The sequence below is a fragment of the Lissotriton helveticus genome, chromosome 6 (genome assembly GCF_964261635.1).
Source record: "Lissotriton helveticus chromosome 6, aLisHel1.1, whole genome shotgun sequence".
NCBI lineage: Eukaryota > Metazoa > Chordata > Amphibia > Caudata > Salamandridae > Lissotriton > Lissotriton helveticus.
In genome coordinates this window covers 711,384,948-711,411,564 of record NC_136067.1, presented here as the reverse complement: position 1 = coordinate 711,411,564, position 26,617 = coordinate 711,384,948, and the positions used below count along the sequence as shown (strand labels likewise).

Here is a 26,617-nt window from a genome sequence, read left to right as displayed (position 1 = left end):
TAACTCCTTAACCACGTCGCGGATTTTCGCTGTGGTGCTGGAGTTCTAAAGACTGGCCGGGGCTGTGTCGGCCAACTGTTGTGCGCAGCACTGGTCAGGTAGTGCTCACGTTGGCCGTTGGCCGACAAGAGCACGTATCGGGTTATTGCATGCTTGGTAAGTGACCATTCACAAACACTGACAGAGTTAAAATTGACTTCAGCCTTTCATGCATGCTAACAGGGCCTAACACATTTAAAAGATGCTCTAAATAGAACAGGTCCAGATTCAGAACTATGTTTAATGAGGAAATTCAGCGTATCATGCATTTTCAATAGCTTTTATAAGTCAGGCCAGGTGCTTTCCCATGGAATGGTGGCCAGTTATGGTTTACAAGAGGGTCTCCAACCAGTAGCTCGTGAGCTACTGTAGCTCTGAAGCTACCTCAGAGTAGCTCACCGGTGAGCAGCCCAGCTTGTTAAATTAGAAAGCTTTTGCTTGGTTGAATTAATATACATAAAAAAAGAGATTATATAAAACTAATATTATTAGCAGCTCTCCATGCGTTACATGGAATATAAGTAGCTCTCAGTACAGAAAAGGTTGGAGTTCCTTAAAAGACTCTAAAGTAGCGATATGCAAATATGTTCGGGAGATCAAAAATTGGCACGGCACATTGAAAAAGATACTAGATTTAGTTTAAACAATTTCTTTTATTTTTACCTGGAGTATAAATGGTAGCATAGGGTACTGTGATATGTGTATCAGTCGGTATACAACTTCTCTGGGTGCAAAGCACTCAAGTCCACCTCACAGGACAATCTGATGTATCGTGGGTCTGGTATAAGAATTCTATAGATGGCCTATTTATTAACATTCATGGCTTCCTTAAGACACTGGTTTGGTTAAAGGGATACTTTTAATATAATTCTAAACTTGTATTGCATTAGTTATTAGCCACGATTTGATTGATCCAGGCATTATAGTTGCAGACTTCGGTGTATACAGTTGGGTGGCCCTTCATGGCGCAATCGTATCCCCAAGACACAACGCCCTGAAGCTGCCCATTACATGCGAGGGGTCCTCCAGAGTCTCCCTGAAAAGGATACAGAAAGATGGTGCGTTAAAAATTGTCATTTGTGTTAACAGACAGTTAAGAAATAGGTTTTGGGTACGTGACAAATATAAATGGCAAATATATTAACGAATTACTAAATATTTTAAAATCTCATGTTATTTGCAAATGATATCCAATCACATACAATTCAGTAGCAAATGGGAGTGATTAAGAGGTCCTGGTAGAAGTAGAAAATTGTCATTTTGTATTGATTGTTTATGTGCAGGAAGGGACACCTTCCTGCACTTAACCAATCATCCATGGCGTTGTGCTGCAGAATACGGCACACATAGAAAAAGCAAAAACAAGGAGAAATAAAAGTATTTCTACTTGTTTTGCCTTTCTAACGCCTGCTCTTGCATTGTGTTACTTTTTGGCCCTGCCTCAGATTTACAGATCCTTGTAAATCGGGGAGGCATCAAAAAGCAATCGGTGTTGCGGTGGAACCAGGCGTGAACGGGTACCATATATACAAAATGGTGTTAAACCACAAAACGTTGCTTAACACCACTTTGTAAATGTGGAGCAGGGCATTGTCCCACAGGAACCTCTTTAAAAGTGCCCTTCCTGTTGCGCAACGCCCTTCTAAATATGCCCCACAGCTTCATGGATGTTTGATGTTTCAAGGTAGAACAAGCAGGGGGCTAAATAATCGTGTGTTCCATTCCAGGTGAAGGGTAATTGTTATTAATCTCATTACAGTATTTCAATCAATTACACCACTGAGTGGAGGAACCCTGTGTTAAAAACTGCAGTGCTGCAGTGATAGAAGGTGGAAAAGTGTGCAGCAGTAACTCTACAAAAAGCGTGCCAATGATGTATTTAGTGATTCTTGTACAACAAAATTCAGGCCTCATTTATGAAAAGTGTTGCATCGCTGGGAAAAAACAGCGATGCAACACTTTTCATTGCGCCCTCCCTCCGACAAGTTGGATGCGCCGCATTTACAGTACGACACTCCATGTCGCAAGGATGGAACAGATACGTCAGGAATCCTGACGTATCTAGTGGCACAGTAATGACGCATTGTTGCAGCATGTCCATAAGCTGACGCAACTCCAGCAATGTGTCATTACACATGGGGCAAGTCCCATGTGAAAGGCCCTGCGTCAAACCTTACGCCTGCTTGAAGCAGGCGTAAGGATTTGAGGCAGTCAAGTCGTAGAAGTGGTGCAGTGAAATCTCATGAATTTCACTGCGCCACTTCTACAAGCTTTTTACATGGGAACGCCCAACCTGCATACATTATTCCTGACGCAGGTATAATGTAGTGCAGGCATTTACAAAGCAGTGCATCTTCAGAGATGCATCCCTTTGTATATAGGGTGCTGTATGGCGCATTGTTTACGCCGCTGCAGCGTCACTGAAAAGCAACGCAACAGCAGCGTAAGTCCTTCATAAGGCGTAAGGCATTCAGCTATAGTGCAAAAGTGAGACAGTTGCATCTTGGACAGGACCTTGTACTTGAGATAGACCCTTGAGCACAAATTCCATAACGATGACAACTAGCAAATCGTAAACCATGTAAGATATGAAAATATTACGCAAAGGAATATCACGTAATGTGCCTCATTCCCCTTGTTTGAGCCTGGTTCATTTGACCCCTGCACTCACCCAAAGCTATTTCAGTATTTCAATAGATTGGCTTTGGCCCAAGCCACGGGCCTCTTCTTCTGGCTCCGCCATGTTACTTCCCGTTTACACATAAAAGGAGGTGTTTGCTTTTGGGCAACACAAAACATTTTTGACACTGTAACTGCGTCAACTCTTAGAAGAAAGTAGCCTTTGCATATGAAAGTTGAATGCTGCTGCAATCTGTGTCACTTTGCATGTCCACCAATATACGCTTTCGACTGACAATGAGGCGCATAAGCCGCAGTCAGGAAAATGGCGTTTCCATCCACCACAAATTCGCCTCTGCTTTCTTATTTCATACTTTCTTCAGAGGAGAAACATTCTTAAGACAAGCATTTGCAAAGCAATCGGTCTTGCCTTTGGGACCTTATATGTATTTAGCTATGCAACATATTAGCCTGTTTGCCGGTGGACAAAAGAGTCAAGCAACACAGCGAAGGGGCTGAGCAACTGACAAATAGCGAGCTATTACAAATCTATGAGACCAGGGCTGGTCATAGGATATGTGGGCAGAATAGGAAAACGTGAGGCCCCTAAGCAGATACGACACGGGATCGGATCGGGCCAGCTAATAAACTTATTTTTTTTCCTTTAAATTAAAATTACCCCTCACCCCCACAGTTAACAGCTAACAACCATTGATAAAACGCAGCCGCTGCCGTCTCATGTCGGCCACAACTGGGTTTTGTCAATGGTTGTTTGCTATATAAGCTAAATGTGTAACAACAATAAATTCTTTTCCTTTCACCTTGTTGTTTTGACCAATAAGTAGCTCCTTCACACACATTTGCATAGAATCACAACTGGAATGCAGGACCATTACTCTTTGTGGTCTGCAGAGAGGCCACATTTTTAATAGTCATTGAATCTGAGCACCTTTTTGACCCACAGACAGGCACAGTGTGAAAGTTGTACTGCCTGCAGCCTCAATTCCAAGGTGCTCAACTGGAGCCTGTTATAGACACCTGGAGGCGACTCAGTACAAAATGAGCATCATCCAAGAGTAATACGCTGTGAGATGAAATACAGAAACATACATGCTGTAAACAGCTAGCACTTTAGGGGACGGCAAGATTTAGTAAAGCATGGGAAATATTAACAGGAACAAAATTACTGTCATGGATTATCCTAACAGCAGGACCACTGGAATTATGTGGCAGGAGAGGGCTAAATTACGTGGCAGGGTGAGTAAATTATGTAGCATGAAAAGGCAAATTATGCGGCATAACCAGGCACATTTTGAAATAGTATAACTTAATTTTTTTGCCATTTTTAAACTTGGTAACACTGTTTGGGCACTGGTTGCACCCCGTTAGTACAAATTTAACACTCAAATTTAGCAGTGTGAACAGAAAGTTGTCTATTCCAGCGTTTTAAAGGGCCTTCCCACATGCGGCACGAGGTGTTGCTGTATTTTTAGTAACTTTTGAACTGTTTGAGATAGAAAGCAATTTTGTTGTTAAAATCTGTAGATTATGCAGCAGCTGATGGATTATGTGCCAAATACTTCAAATGCATGTCACTGCACAATCGCATAATTCCAGTGGCCCTGCCTAACATGCAGTATCAGACTGGGACAGAAAATAGGCCCTGTACCAAAATAATTGGGGGCCCCCATTAGCGAGTTAGTTAGCTAGAACAGTGCCCCATGTTTGCAAACTAGGGCAGTTTTAAACTTGTAAAGACATGCAGTATAAATTTTTTGTAAGGTCTGGAAGACAGCACTGATTTGAGTTTGCTGCAGGCAATGTTTGCTTTGATATCATAAAAACCAACAGTAAACACCGGCTCACCTGACCCTAAAGCAGGTCAACAACTAGCCAAAACAACAGCCTACATACTGACCTCACAGCAGGGCTTATAGGTGGGATGAAAAAAACTCTCATTGTCTCCAGATAAATATTACAACAAGTAAAATTACACCTACAATAAGCCAGTACTATTGGCTTTGTAAGTGGTTATTAGTTGCATAAGATGAATTAGCAGAATCTACAGCTTCCGTGTATATAATATTGAAAATGCTCCAGTTCTGACATGATTAGACTGTGAAAGAACTATAAGGAGTCTCATTGAAGTTGCATTAAAGGCAGCAATGGGTGGCAATGCTGCAGAGTTAAGAATTGTTTTTTCCCTCTGAGGGTGAGGGCAAAAATGGAGAGCGGGCCCGTCTCATCACCTGCTTTTCAGAACTTTCATTCATTGTGCAGACATTGGATGAATGTTTTTGCAGGCAAAGTTAAGGACATGAATACAGGGCACCTATTCAATGTCCATTTTAATTTACTACCGGGTCTAAGACTTGAATGACCAAGCACACTTTAAACCCTGCTCCATCCACTTTTGCATGCTGATTCTGCTCCTCTGCCTGCACCTCTTGTCTCAATGCTGCACACACACCTATCTGCTCCCCCCCACTGTATTCCATTTGTCTTGCCCCTTTTATTCGCCTCTCCGCTCCCTTTCCACTTGTCCTTGGTGAGCAGTTTCCATTGTGATGCGCCACCATCACCACTCTATCCTTTGCTGTGCCCTTGCAGGATATTCTGTCTTTTATTCATACAGGGGCGGGCCACTTCACATGCAAGGGCACTCGACTTACCTGTCTGATGGCTGTCATCAACATGCAGATGCAGCCATTAGGTCCACAGAGACTGGCCAGCAGGGGAGATTGACATAAAAAAGAAAAATATAAACTCTTAGGACCCCCTAACCCTGCCCCCCCCCGGGTCTCAGACTTCTGATGTCTTTAAAGGTGCAAGGCCCCATGGCTGCGAGCAGGGGCAGGGCCCTGGGCAGCTTCCCATGCTGCCCATGCCTAGAGCTGGCTCTGTATGAGACATAACATTAAAAAAAGATTAGTGATGTCTAACTCCCTGTACCAGAATTGCCTTTCCGAGTGATAATGCGGCAAAAGAGATTCTGGAGAAAAACTTAATTAAGGAATTCTCTTCAGGACATACTTTCTGAAGAAAAAAATTTCACTTATTTTTCCCTACTCATAAATGGCATTCCCAGGATGTCGACTCTATCCTGGTTTATGACCTTCATGTCGGAAACAATTATTGTGTGTTTTTTGTTCCAGGATCACAAGCTCACTTATTTCTCTTTGCCTGGGGGAATCTTACCCCCCCCCCCATGTCTCTTTCTTCCCCTTTTGGTCTAACCTCACTTCTGCTACTGTCTACCTATAGTTTAGCTCAAACAGTTCAAAAGTTATTTAAAATGCAGCGATGCGTGTTGCGATGCAGTAAAAGGCCCTTGGCAAAGCTGAACCTGTCTCCTTTCTGTTGCTTATTAGTACATTTGGGTGTTAAACAAGCGATAATGAGGGTAATCAATACTCAGACAGTGTTCACAAGTTTATCAAGTTATTATTATATGAAACTTGTAACGCGCTCAGCTTACCCAGGGGCATCCCGGCGCGACAGACCAAAAAAGAAGACTCGATTAATCACTACTGTGGAAACAAGTAGGTTTTAAGAAGTTTCCTGAATAGTAGGATCTTGGGCTCTGAGCGAATCTTGAGGGGCAGAGAGTTCCACAGAGTCGCCACCTGCACCGAGAAGCGCCTGCCCCCAGTACGAGCTCTCCTAACTGTCGCTGACTGCAGAAGATGTTTTTGGTCCGAGCGCAAAAGGCGTGGGGGCTTATAAGGACGGGCCATATTAGCAAGGATGGGGGGGCCTTTGCCATGCAGAATTTTATGGGCCGTACACAGCGCCTTAAATTTCACCCGCTCCTTCACGGGGAGCCAGTGAAGCGCTTTGAGGGCCGGGGCGGCAGACTGCCTTCTGAGAATCTCCATCAAGACTCTGGCAGCTGCATTTTGCACCTGTTGGAGGGTTTTAAAGGTCGCTTCGGGAGCGCCGAGAAACAAGGCATTCCCATAGTCAAGCCTCGATAGGATTAAACCACGTATCAAAAGCTTCTTAGCTGGATCCGGAAGCAGTGGTAACACCTTTCGGGCTGACTTCAGCAGGCCGAAGCAGACCCCCGCGGTCTTCCTGGCGTGGGCCCTGAAGGACAGATCTTCCTCCAACCATACTCCCAAGGACTTGATCTCCTTCTTGGGAGATGGTGGATCACCAAGAGACCCGGGCCAACAGCTAGCAATAATGGAGGGACTGGAGTTACCCAGGAGCATCAGCTCGGTTTTTCCTCCATTAAGCTTTAAAGCAGAGTTGGACATCCAACGGTAAACATTGGCCAGGCAGTCGTGTAACACCTTGGGTTGTTCCGCCAACTGAGTGAGGCCCACCACCAGCTGAGTATCATCAGCATAGCTGATGATCTTCACCCCCGAAGGGGCTACCACTCTTTCAAGTGGAGTCATATATGTATTAAATAAAGTAGGGCTCAGCGATGAGCCCTGCGGGACTCCACATTGAAGAGGGAATAGGGAAGACTGCTCTACTCCTTCCCAGACTTGGTAGAAACGGTTGGAAAGAAAAGATCCCAGCCATTTCAGGGCCGTCCCTGAGACACCTACCTCTGACAGGCGTTGGAGGAGCACCTGATGACTCACGGTATCGAAGGCAGCACTCAAGTCCAGGAGGATCACTGCCACTGATCCTCCTGTATCAAGAGTGCTCCTTGCTTCCTCCACTACCGCCAGCAGGGCTGTGTCCGTTCCCTGGCCAGGGCGGAAACCAGTCTGGGAGTCTCCCAACAGGCGGTTGGACTCTAGATGGTAAGAGAGCTGACGGTTAACCAGCTTCTCGGCAATTTTTGAGAACCCAGGCAGAAGCGAAATTGGCCTGAAGTTGGACAAGTTGGAGGGATCCAAACCTGGTTTTTTCAATAAGGCTTTTACCACTGCCCTTTTCCATCTCCGTGGCACTATGCCATGAGAGAGAGAAAGATTGATAAGGTCGGTCAGCGGGGTTGACAAAGTATTAGCCACCAGCTTAAGATATTTCATAGGCACTGGATCACTCGGAGATCCACTCTTCATCTCCAACAGGACCTTTGTAACCTCCTCTTCCGAGAAGGGGCCAAAGGAGGCTAGCTCAGTCGGGCAACTTATTGGACTAACAGCCGGCTCAGAGATTTGAGGAGTAGCGGGCAGGGAGGATAGTATTTTCTCTATTTTTGAGTGAAAGAAACTAGCCAGTTCCTCACATTTGTCTTTAGGATTATCATGCACAACTGGCGGGACCGGGGCTTTCAAAAGTTCTTTAAAAATTTTGAACGATTCTCTTGGAGAATTACTTGCCCTCTCAATCCTATCACTAAATCCTTCAGTGCACTTTTATATTTCCTCATCTCTCTTTTATAGTTGGCCCGGCTTTCTTCCGTCTGCTCTCTCCTCCAGGCACGTTCAAGCCTTTTGCAAGAGGTTCTGCAACCCCTAAGTTCCGGGGTGTACCAGGGGGCAGAACCGATTCTTCTCTCCCTGATAAGCCTCCTTTTATTAGGAATCAGTAAGTCCAGAGAGTTAGTAAGCCATTCGCCCAAATGCTGATCAGCGATGTTGGGGTCATCTACAGGATAAGGGCAAGTTATATTTAGCTCTTCCACCCAACTGTCCACCGGCAGCTTCGACCAGAGTCGTTCCACAGTATGTTGTCTAGGTGCGGGGTCTCTCCGGTTCCCCAGCAACCAGCTGAACGGAATAAGATGGTGATCCGTCCAGGGGAGAGCCAACATCTGGAGAGCTTGCAGGTTGACAGTGTTGGCAAGAACCGCATCAAGCTGATGACCTCTGTTATGAGTAGCTCCCAAATGAGCGAGGTGAAGATCCAGTGCACCAAGCGAGCTTAGCAAATCTCTTGCTACTACATCATTGGGGTCATCAAAATGAAGATTAAAGTCCCCAAGAAGAACGAAGTTACACGAGGCAGCAGCTAATGGAATAACAGCCTCAATGAGAGAGTCTACAAAATTCCCCAACGTAGCAGGAGGCCAATACACAAGGAGGCCGGAGATAGAAACGGAGGAGGATATGCAAAGGGAAAAATGACAGCTTTCAGTGTTGATAATGCCGCAGTCTACTGCCTTGCACACGAATGTGTCTCTGTACACGATACCCACTCCACCCCCTCTCCCATCCGGCCTATCAAGATGGAAAATGAGGTATCCCGGCGGGAGAGCGTTAACAATATCAAGACCAGAACCCGCGGTCAGCCACGTTTCCGTCAGGAACAAGGCATCCAGACTGTGGTCCAAAAGGAGGGAGTGTATTTCCATAGCGTGACAAGGCAGTGATCTGCAGTTAAGCAGAGCCATAGTGAGTGAATTTGGGTTCACAGAACTATTAGACGGACGACACCCAAGACAGTGTTTAAAGGCAGTACCCTCAACCCAATGGTAACGGCAACTAGGATGTTTAGGCGCGCGAAGCGAGAGCAGGGAATCCCGTGAATACCTGTAGGAGGAGGCCAGAGGTCTAGATGGATTGAGCAAAGTGGTATGCCCTGTGCCCGTCTGGGCCCGGACGGGCACAGACGGGCTTGACTCTGGCGAAACTCCGGCGATATTCCGGCATCCCCGCTGCGCGTCTCCGCTGCGCGTGGACATGGCAGAATTTAAGCCCTAGTCGCCTCCTAGAGAGAGGACTAGCGCGTGCACCCTCTTCCCCAACCAAAGATGGCCGCCAACCAAAACGAGGGCGAGGGACCCGCAAAGAGCGGTGGTTCCAACAATTAGAGTGCGTGTGTGAGGACACAAATACAGGTATGCGTGGCCAGCTAGATTAAGAACAGGGGAAACAGTTTAAAAGAAAATTAACACAAATGCCAAAAACGGGATTTTAAAAGCTCAAAAAGAGCAGCAATCAAGTTCGCGCTGCGAGTAAAAGCGCTGCGTGTAGTGCGCTAGTGGTCAAGAGCGAACTGACCTGATTTGCCTGGATTTAAGCCCTAGTCGCCTCCTAGAGAGAGGACTAGCGCGTGCACCCTCTTCCCCAACCAAAGATGGCCACCAACCAAAACGAGGGCGAGGGACCCGCAAAGAGCGGTGGTTCCAACAATTAGAGTGCGTGTGTGAGGACACAAATACAGGTATGCGTGGCCAGCTAGATTAAGAACAGGGGAAACAGTTTAAAAGAAAATTAACACAAATGCCAAAAACGGGATTTTAAAAGCTCAAAAAGAGCAGCAATCAAGTTCGCGCTGCGAGTAAAAGCGCTGCGTGTAGTGCGCTAGTGGTCAAGAGCGAACTGACCTGATTTGCCTGGATTTAAGCCCTAGTCGCCTCCTAGAGAGAGGACTAGCGCGTGCACCCTCTTCCCCAACCAAAGATGGCCGCCAACCAAAACGAGGGCGAGGGACCCGCAAAGAGCGGTGGTTCCAACAATTAGAGTGCGTGTGTGAGGACACAAATACAGGTATGCGTGGCCAGCTAGATTAAGAACAGGGGAAACAGTTTAAAAGAAAATTAACACAAATGCCAAAAACGGGATTTTAAAAGCTCAAAAAGAGCAGCAATCAAGTTCGCGCTGCGAGTAAAAGCGCTGCGTGTAGTGCGCTAGTGGTCAAGTAAAGGGTGAAATATACCCAGAAGCTGCGGCGGGCAGATTGGGAGTCCCACGCTCACAGAATACACCCAGGTTGGGATTGCTTTTCATTTAGAGGTTACCCGAAAGGAGCGGTGAAATAACTTTGCCATTTTGGCATCATTATACTTTATGACCCTTGGAAGAAGAATGTAACATTAGCTACCAGAAGCTAATTCCCCGTTGCTGGGTCTACTCAACCAACCATGACCGCTGTGTCAGACCTTTCGATGTGTGCTGTTTGACAAAGGACTCACATATCACACTTGTCATCTCCTGCTTGTGCCTGAATACAGAGTTGCACTGGCATCCATTATTTTGATATTTTATATGAGGGCTCAAAAAACCAGCGCCGGGCATCGGATCTGTGAAATTCTGAGTAGCAAGAGCGCAAAAGTTGGCTCAGAATAAGGAAAATGCAAAGTACGCCCTGCTCAACGCAACTCTGGAGGGTGCCCTAGGCGACCCACGCTAATAACCCAAATACCACGCAGGTGCCTCATAAAGATGGAAGAAATCATGCGAATATTTCTAAATCCACATTTTCTTCATAAAACCTACTATCAGTACCGGCGACCATCATTAACATGGACCCACAAAGGGTGCCCGAGGCCAGATGGCAGCGCCAGCTAATTTTAATTAAAGATGTATTAAGAAAACCGCCATTTCGCAGCCTTTCAAACCTGGATCGCAGCATGATGTGCCCCAAGAGGGCTGCCACTAAACAGTGATCTGGATAGAATGGGGCAGAAGATAATCTTCAAATATAGGCAAACATCTCAGGTGTCATACCCCAATACCGGGTGAAATATACCCCCCACCATCACAACTCATCGAAGAGGAAATTCTCCATGTACTCTTTCTCCTTGCCATTATAATGCATATAACCGGCTTATGTGTCCCTGTGTTTAAGTCCTGCATTTACCCCTCTCCCCTTATCAGTACCATCTATGCTACTGACAGCAGCGACCCTTTGTTCAGTCAACCTTCAGGGCGTTTATTGGAGTTGCATGGCACAGTTACCCCAGACCACTCACCCGGTGGTTTCGCCAATCATCGTCCTCATGCGTAAAGTAGGCCACCTGCTTGCCGTCTTCATCAGTCTTAAGCCACTTGGCCTGGGTCTCGTTTACACCCCCTCATAGTTGTCCTCCTCATTCAGCTGTACATCTTGTTTCTCGCCCGACAAGAAGCCTGAATCGTTCCCGTACTCCTCCTCGTCCTGCAGCATGGCGTCTCCTTGTTTGGAGGGATCGGGCAATGATGCTGGATGCTACTACTTCGGTCTGCACAGCAGCTGCAACCAACTGCCAGAGCGTGTGCACCCACACTACAGAAAACTCTCCCTTGCAGCGCCAGACGAAGCACCCACCTTGTGTTTATCCTACTGCCTGCCATTACCCTGCCTTAAACTCTAATTGGCTACTGTTGAGTCTTGTCACTGATGGGGCTGGTTCTTCTTTACCCACCCTCATGTATTGCAAGGCGTGGCTGGTGCGTCGCCTCCTTAATATCCGTTCATTAGGCCACCATTTTCTTCCTCTTACGTTACCCATCTGTTCTTATTGGAGACAACGAACTATCGTATGCCCCCATTCCTCGTCTAGCTGCTCCATAAAAAAACAGCATCAAAAGTGAAAGCGAACACAGCGCGCGACATCCTGTCTGAAGGAGGTAGGTCAAATTCAATAAAAAAAATAGTACTTAGAACTCTAAACCCAAGCGTTTGTAATGCAATAGAACTCGCATTTACGCAAAACCTATTGCATTGGAAACAGGAGTGCAGGCGGACAAGAAGGCACAAATGGGAGAGGAGGGCGCGGGGAGCCCGAGAAGGTGTGGACTGCGGGAGGTGGAGAGGGAGGCACTGGAAGAAAATAGTGTTTGAAGTAAAGGGGCCAGTAACCATGGAAGGATACAAATCACGACATGGACGTCATGAGGAGGGACCAACAAGCCTAAAACCAATCGGAAGGCATCATTTAAGACCTAAGCAAATTAAAAAGATGGGCAGAGAGTGGGCGGAGCTTCCACTGATCTTCCACACTATACTGAATACTGCATGCCTCGCACAGCGAGCAGCGCATGCACGCTGCCGCGATAGGCTCGACCTAAAAAATGTGTGGGCACCCTGAGCCTTGCAGTGATGTATTGCATATTAACTTTATTTCCTTAAGCAACATGAACTCCCAGTGGGCTTCGTGATTCTTACAGAGAAGGAGTAGGTGTTAAAGGTTCTTATGAACAGTTTAAGAGGGCTGTCTTTCGGGCTACCTGAAAAAATGCAGTAAAAACCCACATTACAACTTGGTGGAAATATTACATTGGTGTTCTTTCTCCCAAAATACAGATTCCTCAGAAAGCAGTAATTCAGGGATGTAGAGATACTGTGGTATACTGAATGGGACTATGAGTGTGCCCTTATAAATTACCACTGAAACAGAAGTTACTGCACTCATCTCCCTTCATCCTTATACATTTTTTTGGATTCGTCTTGTCCATGAATGTCATCAGATTATAGCTGGTGAAATGTCTGTGTTGGAAACTCCGGGAATGTGGTATTCCCACCCTACTAGAATATCCGAATTCGGCAAGTAACTCTGTTTGGACAGACACAAACTTGGAATGGGATCCCAAGTTTACAGACCATCCACTGTTTTTCCCACCTCATGAATATTAACGAGGTTGGTTGCACATAACAATCCACTAGTATTCGCTATCTTCACAGAGATGGTGGCCTGTTGGGATCAGCCGTCCACCTTGTCTGTGATTGCTTTTATATTAAGCAATCATTTTTGTAAATGACACAAGTTTAGCTTAAAAGAAACCAGGTCAGCTTTTAAAAAAAATTATTTCTTTTTTCAAAGAGTTTCAGTGAGAGTTGACACTCATCCTGTGGACCACTGCCAACAGTCTCTGAAGCTTTTTCCAAGATTCCCCAAGGACAAGGAGTCCAAAGGGACCCCCTTTAGCTTTGCAAATCAGTCACCATCTCAACTTGGGTAGCAGGTTCGGATTGTGATCACAATTAGCCCCGGGCAGTCCCAAAAAGTGGCCCACATTCCCCGATCAGGACCTTTCATGAAACACCATTTGTTTTGTCTCATTTGACTCATTTACAGAGAAATGCCCGAAAAATTAAGCATTTTAAAACTTATAGCTAGTAACATTGGGGAAAGATATAAACACTGCTTATGGCCGAGCGGGCGAGATGAAATTAAATGGTCCAAGGGCCACTCATCGGCTCTGGCTAAAGGTACCACCTGACTGGTTATTTTATCAGCATAAAATTAATTTTAATGTCCTGACTGTTATGAAAATGAAGAAAATCTCCAAAAGCCAGTATGCTTTTTTATCTGCTCATTATGTACTTTAAACAGTAAATGGCAAAAACCTTATTTGATGTCGACTGATAGTTAAGCTAAACAAAGGCAGATTTATATGAGCATCAGTTATATGACACAAGATCAAATCTATTTTAGGTACCAGAGGTTTATTGATTTGCCCAGAATCACAGGATGTTGACAAAGCCGAGTTGGGGGGTTGAGGTAGGCACAACAGCTATTAAATCTACAGGGCTCCCTGCGAGGCCCACCGCCCACCCTCCCTGCCCACCATGACCTGATTGTGAGGCCAGGAGGGGTAGGGCTCAGGTGAAAGGCACTGCTTCTGGGCTGGGTTTGCATATTACACATTACAGGGGCGTGGCGGGTGCCATGAAAGGCAATAGGGCCCTATGGGCGGTTGACCAATGTCGTAAAAACACACGGGCCATAGTTGACCCATATGCACCGGTCCATCACCCAACGCCCGACTGCCCATATTCTCGATTCAACGCTGCTTGGAAGTCAGAAACTTTTCAATGTTTTGCAATCAGAATATGCTGGCAAACTATAGATACATCAGGGACAGAATAGCGATTTGGAAGGGACGTCCAAAACACACCTCTTCCAAATACAGATTTTGAAACCATTTCTAAACCCATTTAGTGATCTGGAAAACCTTTTCAGATTCACTAACTGGGTTTAGTACACTTGAAAAAGAGTTTTAGTATTTGCCAACGCTCTTATTTACCTAATCAGAGGGTTTGCAAATGCTAACACCCTTTGTACATAAGGAGCAAAGTGCGGTATTGTAACCATGAGCAGAGCCTGATGTTCTCACCTGGCAGGTGCTTTGCCCTCCCTGCATGAACCCGGCACAGATCATGTTGTTTGTGTAGTAGGCCGGATAGGCTTGCTGGCACTGTGCGTTGGAGATGATAGGCACATTCAGGCACTGGAGAACATTGGGATACACCACTGGAAGAAGAAGATGCCATCAGATGAAACAAAGTGAGGATTTGTGACTAACACACAGTTAATTTAACCAAAATGTTGTACAAGTGAAGATTTTAAGCATTTGCACATTTCGAAACATTTTAATTGAGGATGAATCCTTTTGTAAAAAAGTTTATTTGCAAGTTAATTATTTCGTGAAAAGTCAGTTATTACTCAATTTCTTTTTTGCAAAACCTACTTTAGAAGGAATGAATGGTCCCTCCAAACGCAACCATTGCAACAGCAAGATTACACAACTATGCGAGGAGCCTATCCCTGCATTTATCCAGTGGCACCTCCTCCTCTAAGGTGGAGGACCGTCACCCCAGTGCTCTGCAACAGAGCTTTGCGAAATAAAGGAAAAATAAAATGAGAATAACTCGAGGTTATTATCATTTAATTTTTCCTTCTGCTGCAGCTTTGCGAGCGGGCGGGGCTGCTCTGGTGACTGAGGGAGGAATGGTGGCACACTGTAAGTGTCCATGGCTGTTTAAACGGCTGTCTGGCGGCTGCCAAGCAGTCCTGTGCACTTAGCATGTTCTCCACTCAGACTGCATTAGCGGAGATCAGGCCCAGGCTCCCATTTTCTGGCTGAGCGCCATACCACGGCACTCAGACTAATCACAATGCTGCATTACAGCATTGTGATTTGTCCAGGGGAGCCTCAGCCTGGGTGCTTCCTGTTCCTATCTGGCCAGGGGAGACGACGACGGAACAATGGAGGAGAGGCGCAGCGAGGGAGTAAGTCTTTTTTGTACTTTTTTTTACAGAAACAACTCCAATTACTCAGGTGTATTTAAAAATTATCCTAGGCCTAGTTAATCCTAAACTGTGAATATACTTTCCGCAGATCGTGGAAATAGCATCTATATTTTTTTTACATTTTTTTATACATTTTGCACAGGTGTTTATAGTCGTACAGTAGCCAAAGAAAAATGTTTCGCTGCGGACATTAGTATGCAAATTTGCAATATTGTGTAGAGACAAACATAGAAATGACCTACATTGCTGTTATACTGTACTCAGACACAGACATAATACCATGCACCTCTTTATGCATGCAAAAATAGACGTGGACAGCGCCATTTTACCTCCATTAGTCACTGTATTTCCCCATCCAGATGTGAGGCACCAGGTACCAACTGCTGCACAGCTGGTTGGCAGAGCAATCGGAGTGACGTACTGGTTGTACTGTGCCGGCTGAGAAAGCTTGACCAGCATGATGTCGTTATTTTGATTCTGGGAGTTGTAGTTCGGATGCTTGATGACTTTAGATATTTGTATGGCTTGTTCTCTGCCTTCAGCGACAGTCGTATCATATTCACCAAGGTAGGCTACCAAGGTGTTGGCCCTAGCAGGGAAAAAACATGGATGAAGATTAGAGATCCTGGACAACATCAGTGACAGGCAGAGGTATGTAAAAAACTGTTTTACATTGAACATCTGTAGGCTAATCCCAAAGCATCGGCGCTTACCAATGCCAAGCACTCTTCCAGATGCCACCTTTGAAAGGAGTGAACCTAAACCACTCTTAAAGAGGAGAAAACATAACCACCCCTATCACTTGTTTACCAAACGTACTATTGCCACTTCCACCAATAAAGTAAAGAGCAAGCACAATCACTTTAATACTCCCAAGATACTCAAGTACGTTAATAAATATATATGGGTTAACTACAACCAAAAAAAAAGCACGCCAGCTACTTCTGAATCACCTCAATAAACAACGCTTTTAAGGATATACTGTCTCATTTCAAGCAGTTTGATTTGATTTTGATTTGATTATCAGATTTGTAGAGCGCACGAATGCCCGTGGGCGTCTTGGCGCAGTTCACACTAAACAACTGAAAAGCAATGCAATATAACACAATTGTAAAATATCCTGAAGGCATTGGACCTATTAAGGTAAAAGGAAGGCTGTTGTCACTGTTTCACACCGATTACTCTCTCTGGTGCTGATGTTCTACCTAGATGAGCAACCATCTGCAAATAAATCAGAAGCGACCACATTATTTCATTTGTCTCTCCCTCCCCTGGTGAATCTATGAAAACTCTCCTTACCACAGCAGACCAGAAGCAAGTCTGGGAAAGAGTCATTGGATGCTCCACATCAATTTCGATCACTCAATTGAGCTATTTCTGTTTTTGAGGACTTCATGATCACTTAGCAAACGTTATATAGATGGCCTTCTGCTTTCTGCCGTGTAGGAAAGTGATCCTTTTTGGCTGCCCCCTACTTTTTGCCTGATGTTGATGGCTTTTGTCTAAGTGTGCCCTGGGTTCCTGCCAAACAGGTACCCAGGGCCCTATGTGCTTTCCCTAAAACTGCACTGTTGCACACCCAATTGGCAACTCTCTTGCCACATGTAAGTTCCTTGTAAAAGGTACCATGGGTACCAAGGGGCCTGTGAACAGGGATGGCCTCTAAGGGCTACAGCATATATTGTGCCACATTTAGAGGCTCTGAACCCTGATACACACACACTGCCATTGCAGGCTGAGTGTTATGGTGTTCTTTGAGAGCTTCATTGACCCTGGGGGAACCGTGGTTCTAACCTAAAAAATCCAACTCTCACAACCAAGTTCTTTAAACCGATAACTTCATTTCCTCCCATAGGATTGCATTGACTGCTTTTTTGTGGAAAATGTTCGAAATGTGGAGTTGGAAATTGTATGAGAACTTAAGAAACTGTCTGTTTTTGCAAAAACTGACTTACTTTTTATTTAGGAAATGTCCCAGTGTTACATCTAGGCATATTACACTGAGTAGAAAAACAAATCTGTAAAGTAAGCTCAAAAGTAATCGTAAAGTAGTTGCAAAGTAACTGAAAAGTAATTTCAACTGTTTCTGAACATTTGACCTACATGTAACCACATTCAACTGCATTCAATTGTGTTATCACAAAAGTACTATTTTACTTACCTGTACCAAGTCTGGCTTGGCTCTAAAAATAAAATGGAATAAATAAATATTTGTATACAAAATAGTTTGCCAGAGTTCAGTCTTTGAGTGTGTGAAATAATGTCTTGAGTGTGTAAATACATGCTTAACACTACCCTCTGATAAAGCATTACTGCTCGACCACAGTTTCACAATAGAGAGTAAGGTATTATCTACATTAACCTCCGTAAGTCTTTAGTGGATCCACTGTGAACACTAACTTACTTTGGTATAGTATATAGAGAACCAGCTTCCTACATGCAGTCACTGTCAAGATGAAAACACTATTTTTGAAAAAGTGCTGTTCTTGTGTCCAAAACCCACCCACTGCTGGCTCATGAACCCAAGTGATATTCTGAATGTAATCTTGCCACAACACTTTGTAGGCAATATTTTTTTTAATCTACTTGGCTGACACATCAATGTAAAGTGAAATTGCACGAACTATAGGTAGTGGTCACACTCCTGGAAGTCACAGCTAGGAGCCAGCAAACGCCATCAGTTGATCAGTGGTTGAACTCAGTCTGCCAGATCAACAGATTGAAAGTGAACTTGTCGTTAACAACTAATCATGTGTACCCTTTAAGATAATAGCGACTCTACTAGTCAGTCCACCTTTTAAACAACATGTCCCTAGCAACCACAGAAAGGCAAGACTGTCATAACAAAGTGAAATTTGAGAAGTGCCCCTGATGAACAAACATGCATCTTGTCACTCAGTGGACCTATTTCCAGATATATATCCTGTATCATGTGTAAAGAAAATAATCTTCTCTTGAGCAGTTATGATATGCCTATGCATCCTTCAAAAAAGAGAGTTTCCCAAAAAAAACAGAAAGGACTGGGTAATACAAGTAGTAAACAAAAAAGGGGTTCCTCAGTTAAACTATGTTCAAGACCTTCTCAGACAGTTTTAATAAGAAACTACACATATAATTTCAACAGCAACACATAGAAATTAATATATTATCTTAATTTTATTTTCTTAAAAACAGGCTCATTGCCTAAGTAAGACTTTACCTGACCTTGACAGTAGACTCACATATTTAATTTAGTGGTAGATAACACATAAAAACAATGAGGTATTAATTGTATGTATTTATTTCCAGATGGAAGATTTGTTGTTTTATATTGTTCTGTCCTGAAGAAGGTGTTGCTAAATCAAAACAAGACACCGAAACGCGTCGACATAAGGACTTCTTTTTTACTGATGTTTTTAAATTTGTAAAGAAATTTTGTATGAATACTGTTTTTGTGCTAGACACAAGAGTAGGTACTGTATAGTGCATGCATTAATTGGAATAGGAGGAGATAGTAATCTGTTGTAATGAAAAGCACTATGAAGAACCAATGTATTTTATGTACTTTGTATAAAAAACTATGAACTTAGGCAATGAGCCTGTTTTTAAGAAAATAAAATTAAGATAATATATGAAGTCTACAAAGGTATCTTCTTCAGATATAGAGCTTCTACCTGGAGAAGATGTGCTTAAATAAACTCTGTACCTCATCACTTAGCATGACAGCGGCATTCATCACAATGACTGGATTTGGAAGCCAAAGGAAGACCATTGCTCACATCAAATTGGAATCATAGAAGGCAATTGATGATACTTCTTAGCGGCGAGATAAGCATTTCATGTCAAGCAGAGACAACATGCTAAATGAAGATGGGCATTTTATAATGGCAGAACACCACATCAAGGCATTGTAGGGAAACAAATCCTATATAGGGAAAAACATTTTAAGGGTTTCAATAGGGAATCACGTATACTAAATCGTGATTTCATTCCATGCCTGTAGACTCGGGAAGCATTTGGGTCCCTTGACCTGAAATTCAACCTGTTTTTAGATGGAGGGTTTCTTTGTTGTAGTAGATGCTTTTGTTTAAGCGAAAAATGGTGTCCCTCTGATGTACATGTGTCAAAGTGTGAAATGGGGCCATGGGCTATCGCAAACTGCACCTAGATCGCCATGTCCAGTGCTTAATTTGAGACGTGGATTTCGGGGCTCGCAGTTGCACTTAGAGCAAGATGTACAAAAATGAGGAATTCCAATGTCCTAATTGCGATTCTCTCTAAATGGCAATTAGGAAATCGATATTCCTAATGTATGAAACTCTTTTGCGTTTCATTAGTGATTTCTAGTGAGTCGCAAGTAGACCTATCTCATGCATCTTAATGACCCATTAGAAATCGCAGCCATCACATGAATGGTGGCCTGCTTAGGTCAGCAGACCACCATGTCTGTGATTGCTTTTTGGTAAAGCAATCCTTTTTTTGTAAAAGCAGCCTGTTTTCCTTAACCAGTAATCCGTGGGACCATTGCCTGGTCTTAAAAAATATTGGGCCTCATTTATGAGGCTGTGCGTCACTTTTACGCCGCTGGTGCGTCACTTTTTGTGACACACGAGTGGCGTAAAAAATGCGCTCTGTTGCGCCATATTTACAAAGTGACGCATCTAGGTAGATGCGTCACTTTGTAAACCCCTGCGCCACATTATACCTGCGCCAGGTATAATGTATGCAAGGGGCGCGTATAGAATCAAGAAAGGGTCGTAGAAGTGACGCAGTGAAATCTATGAGATTTCACTGCGCCACTTCTAGGACACAAATGCGTCAATTTCTTACGCCTGCCTCACAGCAGGCGTAGGACTGATGCAAGCCCTTTCACATGGGGCTTGCCCCATGTGAAAGGATACATTGCTGGAGTTGCGTCACTTTTGTGACACACTCCAGCAATGAGTCACTTTTGCGCCTACAGATACGTCAGAAATACTGACGTATCTGTAACTCCTTGCGCCATGAATGCGTCATACTGTAAATATGAAGCATCATTGGTGGTGCAAGGAGGGCGCAGTGAAAAGTGACGCATCGCTGTTTTCACGCAGCGATGCATCACTTTTCATAAATGAGGCCCATTGTTTACATCCTCAATGGGGACCCCTTGCTTATGGGTTACCACCAGTGGTAAAGTAATTACTGTTTAACGACCGGTATTCAGTTGTAAAACAATACATACCATACGAACAGTGGCTTAACTAGGGGGGAGAGACAGGTGGGCCGCCCTGGGCAGAACTCTTTTTGGAGGCAGTGGTGGTGAGCAAGTTGTGTCTGTCGACTACCACTATCCCCTCGCCCCCCGAGAACAAGTCGTCCGCAATCCCCCTCCCCCTGGAACAAGTCGTCCGTCGGCTGCCACCCACCCCCGCTCCTACCTGTATTGGGCAGCAAACTTGGGGAAGCCGTATTTGTAAGGGAATCCCTAAACAAGCCTTCTCCAAATGCGGAATCACAAATGCAAGATGCAAAATGGGATTCAGTAACATGTTATGGAATCGCATTTTGAATTTTGCACATCATAAAAAGCATTTTTTGCGGCCCCAAACAACCTCATTCGACCAGAAAAATGCTGTGTACATCTATCCGGCCCTTACCACCACCACTAATGCCAGTCAACGACATGGTGGCGGTATCTGTCTAGTTTCTGAGATGAGCACAACAACAGTGTTAAATAATCCAAATACATCAACATGAATAACACCTGCCAACCAAGCCATTCTTATTGCTTAAGGTGGCCTGGAATAGTCCGAATTACCAGCCTTGTGCGGTGGTGTGGTGTGCAACGGTAAGTAGTTGTGTTAGTACTGTCATTGGCAGTGCTGGTAGTAGCAAAGGGTTGTGCAAGCTGCAATTGCCTCTTAGAACGGCCCTGACGCTTACTTTTTAATAAATTGAGCACTGCTCGTGCGCGCTTAATGAAAACTGTCATCGCTGATCGCTGCAGAGTCACGGACTATTAAAACATATTGAGGTCACTTTCAAAGTGTCCGCTTTGTTTGGTCTGCTCAGGAGGTGCGAAGGGGAAATACCACTCGGTGTGCTGCACACACTGAGAGCTGTGGTCACGCAACCTCGTATGCATCTCATGAGTGTGGTCTGTTCTCCTCATTTAAGGTCAGAGAAAGTGGCAGACATAAGTTGTAGATCAAATAAAAACCTCATAAACTGATATGACATATGTGAAGCTATTAAATTTTTGAAATTTGCGAAAGTCACATCGTAGTCTATTGAAACGAATTTATTTATCCCCTCTTATTTTTCTCCAAATGGGCAAAAAAATTTCATGAGGCAAAAATGATTTCCATCAGCCTGAAAAAAGGAGTGTTTGTGGCACTCCCCCCTGTACATTTCAACAACTGATCAATTTTATGGATGAAAAATATACTCACGGCTGATAGCAATGAGCGGCTGATACAACCCAGTACTGATTGATCAGAGAACCTCCACACCAGCGACCTCCATTGCACGTTAAGTAGACCTGCCAGGGAGCACTGTTTCGGGCACAGTTGTAGCCATTGACTACATCATTGATATCTTCAACCTTGCTCGGATAGGCAGCTGCAAGAGAGGATTCAGGAGAAACTTGAAGAGGTTTAGGTCAGATGTTCTCACAGTTATGGAATCAGATACCTAGTACATACAGTAGTGACCAATAGGTTAGCCACCTATCCTAGGCAAAGTAGTGGTAATACGTTGCCCTTAAAAACTAACTTTTGTGAAGAGTTATCTACACTTGGGGCTATGTATTTCTGAAGTCTTATATTCATAGATAACTTTAACATCTTGTGTGGGAACCTAGGAATATCATCTGAAGTGAATAAAGACAACACATGAGCTGATATATTTGAAAAAATCAAAAGTTTCATGAGTCGCCATAATGTTACCCCTATTTGTTGTGAATTTTGTTTAGAAACATTAGATATCTGGGTGCACGTTTTCAGTGGCGGAATGAAGGATCACAGGAGGCACAGGAATCAATGTTTTGACAGAGCACCCCAGGGTGGACATGTCCAGCCATAGTGTACTCACCTCATGCTTAGCGCAAAAGGGAGCAGCTATAAGACAAGATAAACTACCTGAACATAACTCCAGAGCCCTGAGGATTAAAACACCTTCTCAGCATCTAAGAGCACAATTCACTGATTCCTGATCCTAGATCTAATATGTATTTTTTGTTCATGGGAATGTCTCCCATTGTGAGTTATGTTGTGTGTATTTGTAGAGCGCACAATTCACCCAGTAAGGTATCCTAGCACAGTATGGGCCAAGCCGTGACTTGGCCTACGTGAAGAGCCACCCCTTCAGCTTCTGGCAGAACTCACAAACTGAGGAGGAAGCCCTGATCTGCAGAGACCGCTCGTTCTAGGCTTTAGGATTGAGGTAGGAAAAAGCACGACCATACATCATGGTTTTGAGTATGTGTGTGATGCGTGTGAATAGGAGAACAGCTGAGCGGAGGTCTTTGGTAGGTTTGTGGGAGCTGATGTGGTTGTTGTGGTAGGCAGAGCCTATATTGTGTAAGGCTTTGAATGTCTGCACGTGGAGAGCTCCTTTGTGGATGGGGAGCCAGTAAAATTCTTTGAGGTGCCGGGTGATGTGCGTGCAGGGTGGAAGGATGAAGCTGAGCCTGGCTACTGAGTTCTGTATAGTCTGGAGTCGCCTGGTCAGTTGAGTGTTGATTCCAGTGTTGAGGGTGTTTCTGTTTACCGGTGTTATGAGAGCTTAAGTGATGGCTCTGCAGGTGTTGGTGGGGACACATTTGAAGATCTGCTTTAGCATCTTTACTGTGTTGAAGCAGGAGGTGGAGACGGCATGTACTTTGCCGGTCATGGTGAGTTATTGATGACTAAACTGAGGGTCTTGGCCTGGGTTGTCAGTAGGGGGGTGGGTCCAAGACTAGCAGGCCACCAGGTGGAGTCCTACAGTAATGTGTTTCTGCAGAATATCACAATTTCTGTCTTGTTAGTGTTTAGATTGAGGTAGTTAGTTTTCATCCATCTAACAACTTTGCTTATGCAGGTGGCAAAACTGTGTGAAATTGGGTCCGTGTTCAGCAAATTGTTACAGAGGAAGAGTTATGAGCCGGGTGTCACAAGCATAGGATAAGACATTGATTCTTTTGGGTGATGTGGTTGGTGAGAAGTGGGAAGATCTGGCTCTTCGACTAACCGTGCAGGGCCTAGCACCTACACACTTGCTCAAGCGCCTCCTGCATGCATCCACTGCCCGTCTGTGCTGTGGGTACCATTAAGAAGGTGTAGGGGAGGGAAGCCGGGGCAGTGGGTGGAGCTGGGTGCAAGAAAATGGAAGAGTGGGTGAACAGGAGAGCGGAGAGTGTGGCAAAAGACAGGAAGAGGTAAGGAGCATGGGGGAAAAGAGGCATAGAAAGAAGGGAAGGGGTGAGGAGCAAAGGAGCAAGAGCCAAAAGGCAGAAAACAATGGAAAATTAGCAAAATAGGTGCAAGGAAGCAGTGACACAAGAACAAAACTAAGCACAGAGAAACAGCGTCAAAATAGCAAAGTGATCACAGAGCAACAGTAGCGAAAGAGCATAATGAGAACAGAAAACAGGGGCAAAAGAGTTTAGCTCAGAAAAACAGTGGACAAAAGAGAACATTTGCACAATAGAGACAGAGGCAAAACAGCGTAGTCAACACAAAATAGCAAGCAGAAAACACTAATCAGCAAAACAGAAGCAAACCAGGCAAACAGTTGGGAGAGAGAGTCGAGTGTCAGTGAGAGTGTGAGAGAAACAGGGCGTGAGAGAGAGGAGAGGGAGAAAGAGAGAGACAGAGAAAGAGAAAGAGAGAGAAACAGTGGAAAGAAGCAGTAGAAGGAGGCAAGGAGCATCGGGTAACACCGGAGTGGGGTCCACTAGGGCTGCGCTTGGTCATAGGACCAGGGTGCCCCAGCCAATAACAGTGAGCACTGTGAATATATATATATATTTTTTGAGTTTTATATAGCGCTGGCTAGACCCGGGGTGTCAGAGCGTTTTATATGAGGTTTCACATTGTTACAAAGTTACATCAGTTACAAGTTACATCTGTTGCTAGAAACATTTAAGAAGCATAGAGGATGAGATAAATGGAGCGTAGAGGGTAAGGGGGTGACGTAAAAGGGTAGGAGGGAGATGTGGCGGAAAGACAAAGGAAAGTCTGCCCAAAGTCCGGAAAGTCCGGCTGGGTAGGGGACAGCCCAGGGCGAAGTCCACAGCCCATCTCCTCTATAGCTATCAAAGTAGCTCAACTGGGCATTAGTCAAAATACAAGGTCTCAAAAATATAAGTCATTATTTAAAATTGTATTGAGCACAGTATAAGCAGGGCCACTGGAATTATGTGGCAGCCGAGGACCAAATTATGCGGCACGGTTAACCGAATTAAATGTTAAGATAAGGCAAATTATATGTCATAATGTGACACAATTTGTGAAAGTATTATTTTATTTTTTGCAATTTGTACACATTGTAGCACTTTCTGTGCAGAGACTTTACCTGATCAGCACCAGTTAGACACCCAAATACATCAATATGGAATTGAAAGATGACAAGTCAACCTCTGTGACTGGATTTCCACTGCACAGGGGCACATGTTGCCATGCTTTTAGTAACTTTTGTTCCATTTGAGCAACAAGCTATTCATTTTTGTTAAAATCTGCAGATTATGCATCAGATGACGGATTATATGGCATGTGCAAATAAACACTATGGCCACAGAATCACATAATTACAAATCCAGTGGACCAGAGTATAAGATTGGCTGCCACAAAATGATTTAGTGTTTAAGCTAAAACAAGTGCTTTCAAATAATGCATTTTAGTAATAGGTAATCGGACTGTGCCTGATGCAAACATTTTTATAAATCCATTAAGAAGTCAATTTCTTATTAGTGAAGCAGGCTCTGTGGCATGCGAGCCCAGGAGTGTGAGGGCCCACTGCATCACGATTATGACTGTTTCACTTTACAAAGAGGCCTGGTAGCTAATTTTCATTGCTAGCATTAGGCCTGAGGGCATCCATGCTGCAAAGAGGAGAGCAACCTGTGGAAGTTCCTTTATTTCTGAAAGGGACAGAGAGTCTGTTTGATTGGTGTGATGGTCAGGCATGGTGGCTAAGCTGTGAAGGAGGCGGAGAAGCCAGCTTGCTACTCAAAGCCATAGCTATCTATTATCAGTACAGCAGTTGCATTGTGGCCTAGAAGTGTGAGAACTGAGTACTCGCCAATAATGGGGAACAGATGTGTTTTAGCCATCTTTGCTTGGTTTATTTGTTAATTTAGTAGTTCCATGCTTAGTGTGGATTATAAACTATAGAAAAAGTAGCCCATAAAATGACTTTATAATCCCTACGTGCTCCGATCAGCCTTGCTCCACCCTCCCCCTCAAATCCTGCCATAAAGTTTTGGAGGGGGCCTGACATCCAAACATTTGCTTAGGCTCAGAGCAAAAACATTTGAAGACCTCTGATTTTATGTCTAGCTGGTGCGGGAAATAGTGGCAAAAGGTGGGAAGAGGTGACACTGATGGTGACTTACGAGCCAGGAGCATGTTTATTGAACTCCTGTGGCCTCTCTGCCTCTGCTTTATCAGTTCCACTGGCTCCCGATACGGAAGCGAGTACAGTTTAAAGTCTACTGCACCATTCACAACGCCTTGGCCAATTCTGGTCCTAGCTATCTAGCGGATAAATGTATCCCCTACACTGCTCGGCGGTCTCGCCGCTCAGAATCCAAGCACCTCCTCGCAGTGCCTAGGATTAAACGAGCCAGACAGGGTGGGAATGCCCTATCTTATCTGGGTCCCTGCTATTGGAACAAGCTCCCTGTGCAACTAAGACAGTGCACGGAACATCTCCACTTCAGGAAACAGCTTAAAACCCATCTTTTCACCTCTGATCTCTAGCTGACAGTCTTCCCTTACGCAGCCCATTCTCAAGCGCAGAGATACCCCTTCGGGGGTCGATTCTGCCGCTTAATAAATAAATAAATAAATAAATACCTGAAAAGCTGAAGCATCAATTTCCAGAATAATCTGCACACCTACCCCACATACACTTTGAAATCAAAGCAATAGGTTCTTAATATAGGCCCGACTAAATAGCAAGGCTGTTGTGATAATACAATTCTCAAGCTTCTCATAAGTAGCGCATTGAAGCTATGGTCAAGGGTTTACCTGCATGCCACACCGCCAGAACCAACAGGAGAAGGAGCTTCATCTTTGTGCTGTGGTTGCCTTTGGTGCGTTCCACTGATCGCAATGAGCTGGGGAGTCTTTATTTATACCCCCCTAT

The 26,617-nt window shown here is 44.5% G+C and overlaps 1 protein-coding gene across 1 annotated transcript; it reads right to left on the bottom strand.

The window, feature by feature from the left end:
- Positions 1-672: 672 nt before the first annotated feature.
- On the bottom strand, positions 673-26,617 carry LOC144762901 (trypsin-like). Its single transcript, XM_078648198.1, has 5 exons — positions 26,500-26,617; positions 21,718-21,886; positions 15,637-15,896; positions 14,391-14,527; positions 673-1,075 (listed from the first exon to the last, which is right to left on the bottom strand). Exons 1-5 carry the CDS (start codon positions 26,540-26,542, stop codon positions 926-928), a joined length of 759 nt encoding a protein of 252 aa, XP_078504324.1. The 5' UTR covers positions 26,543-26,617; the 3' UTR covers positions 673-925.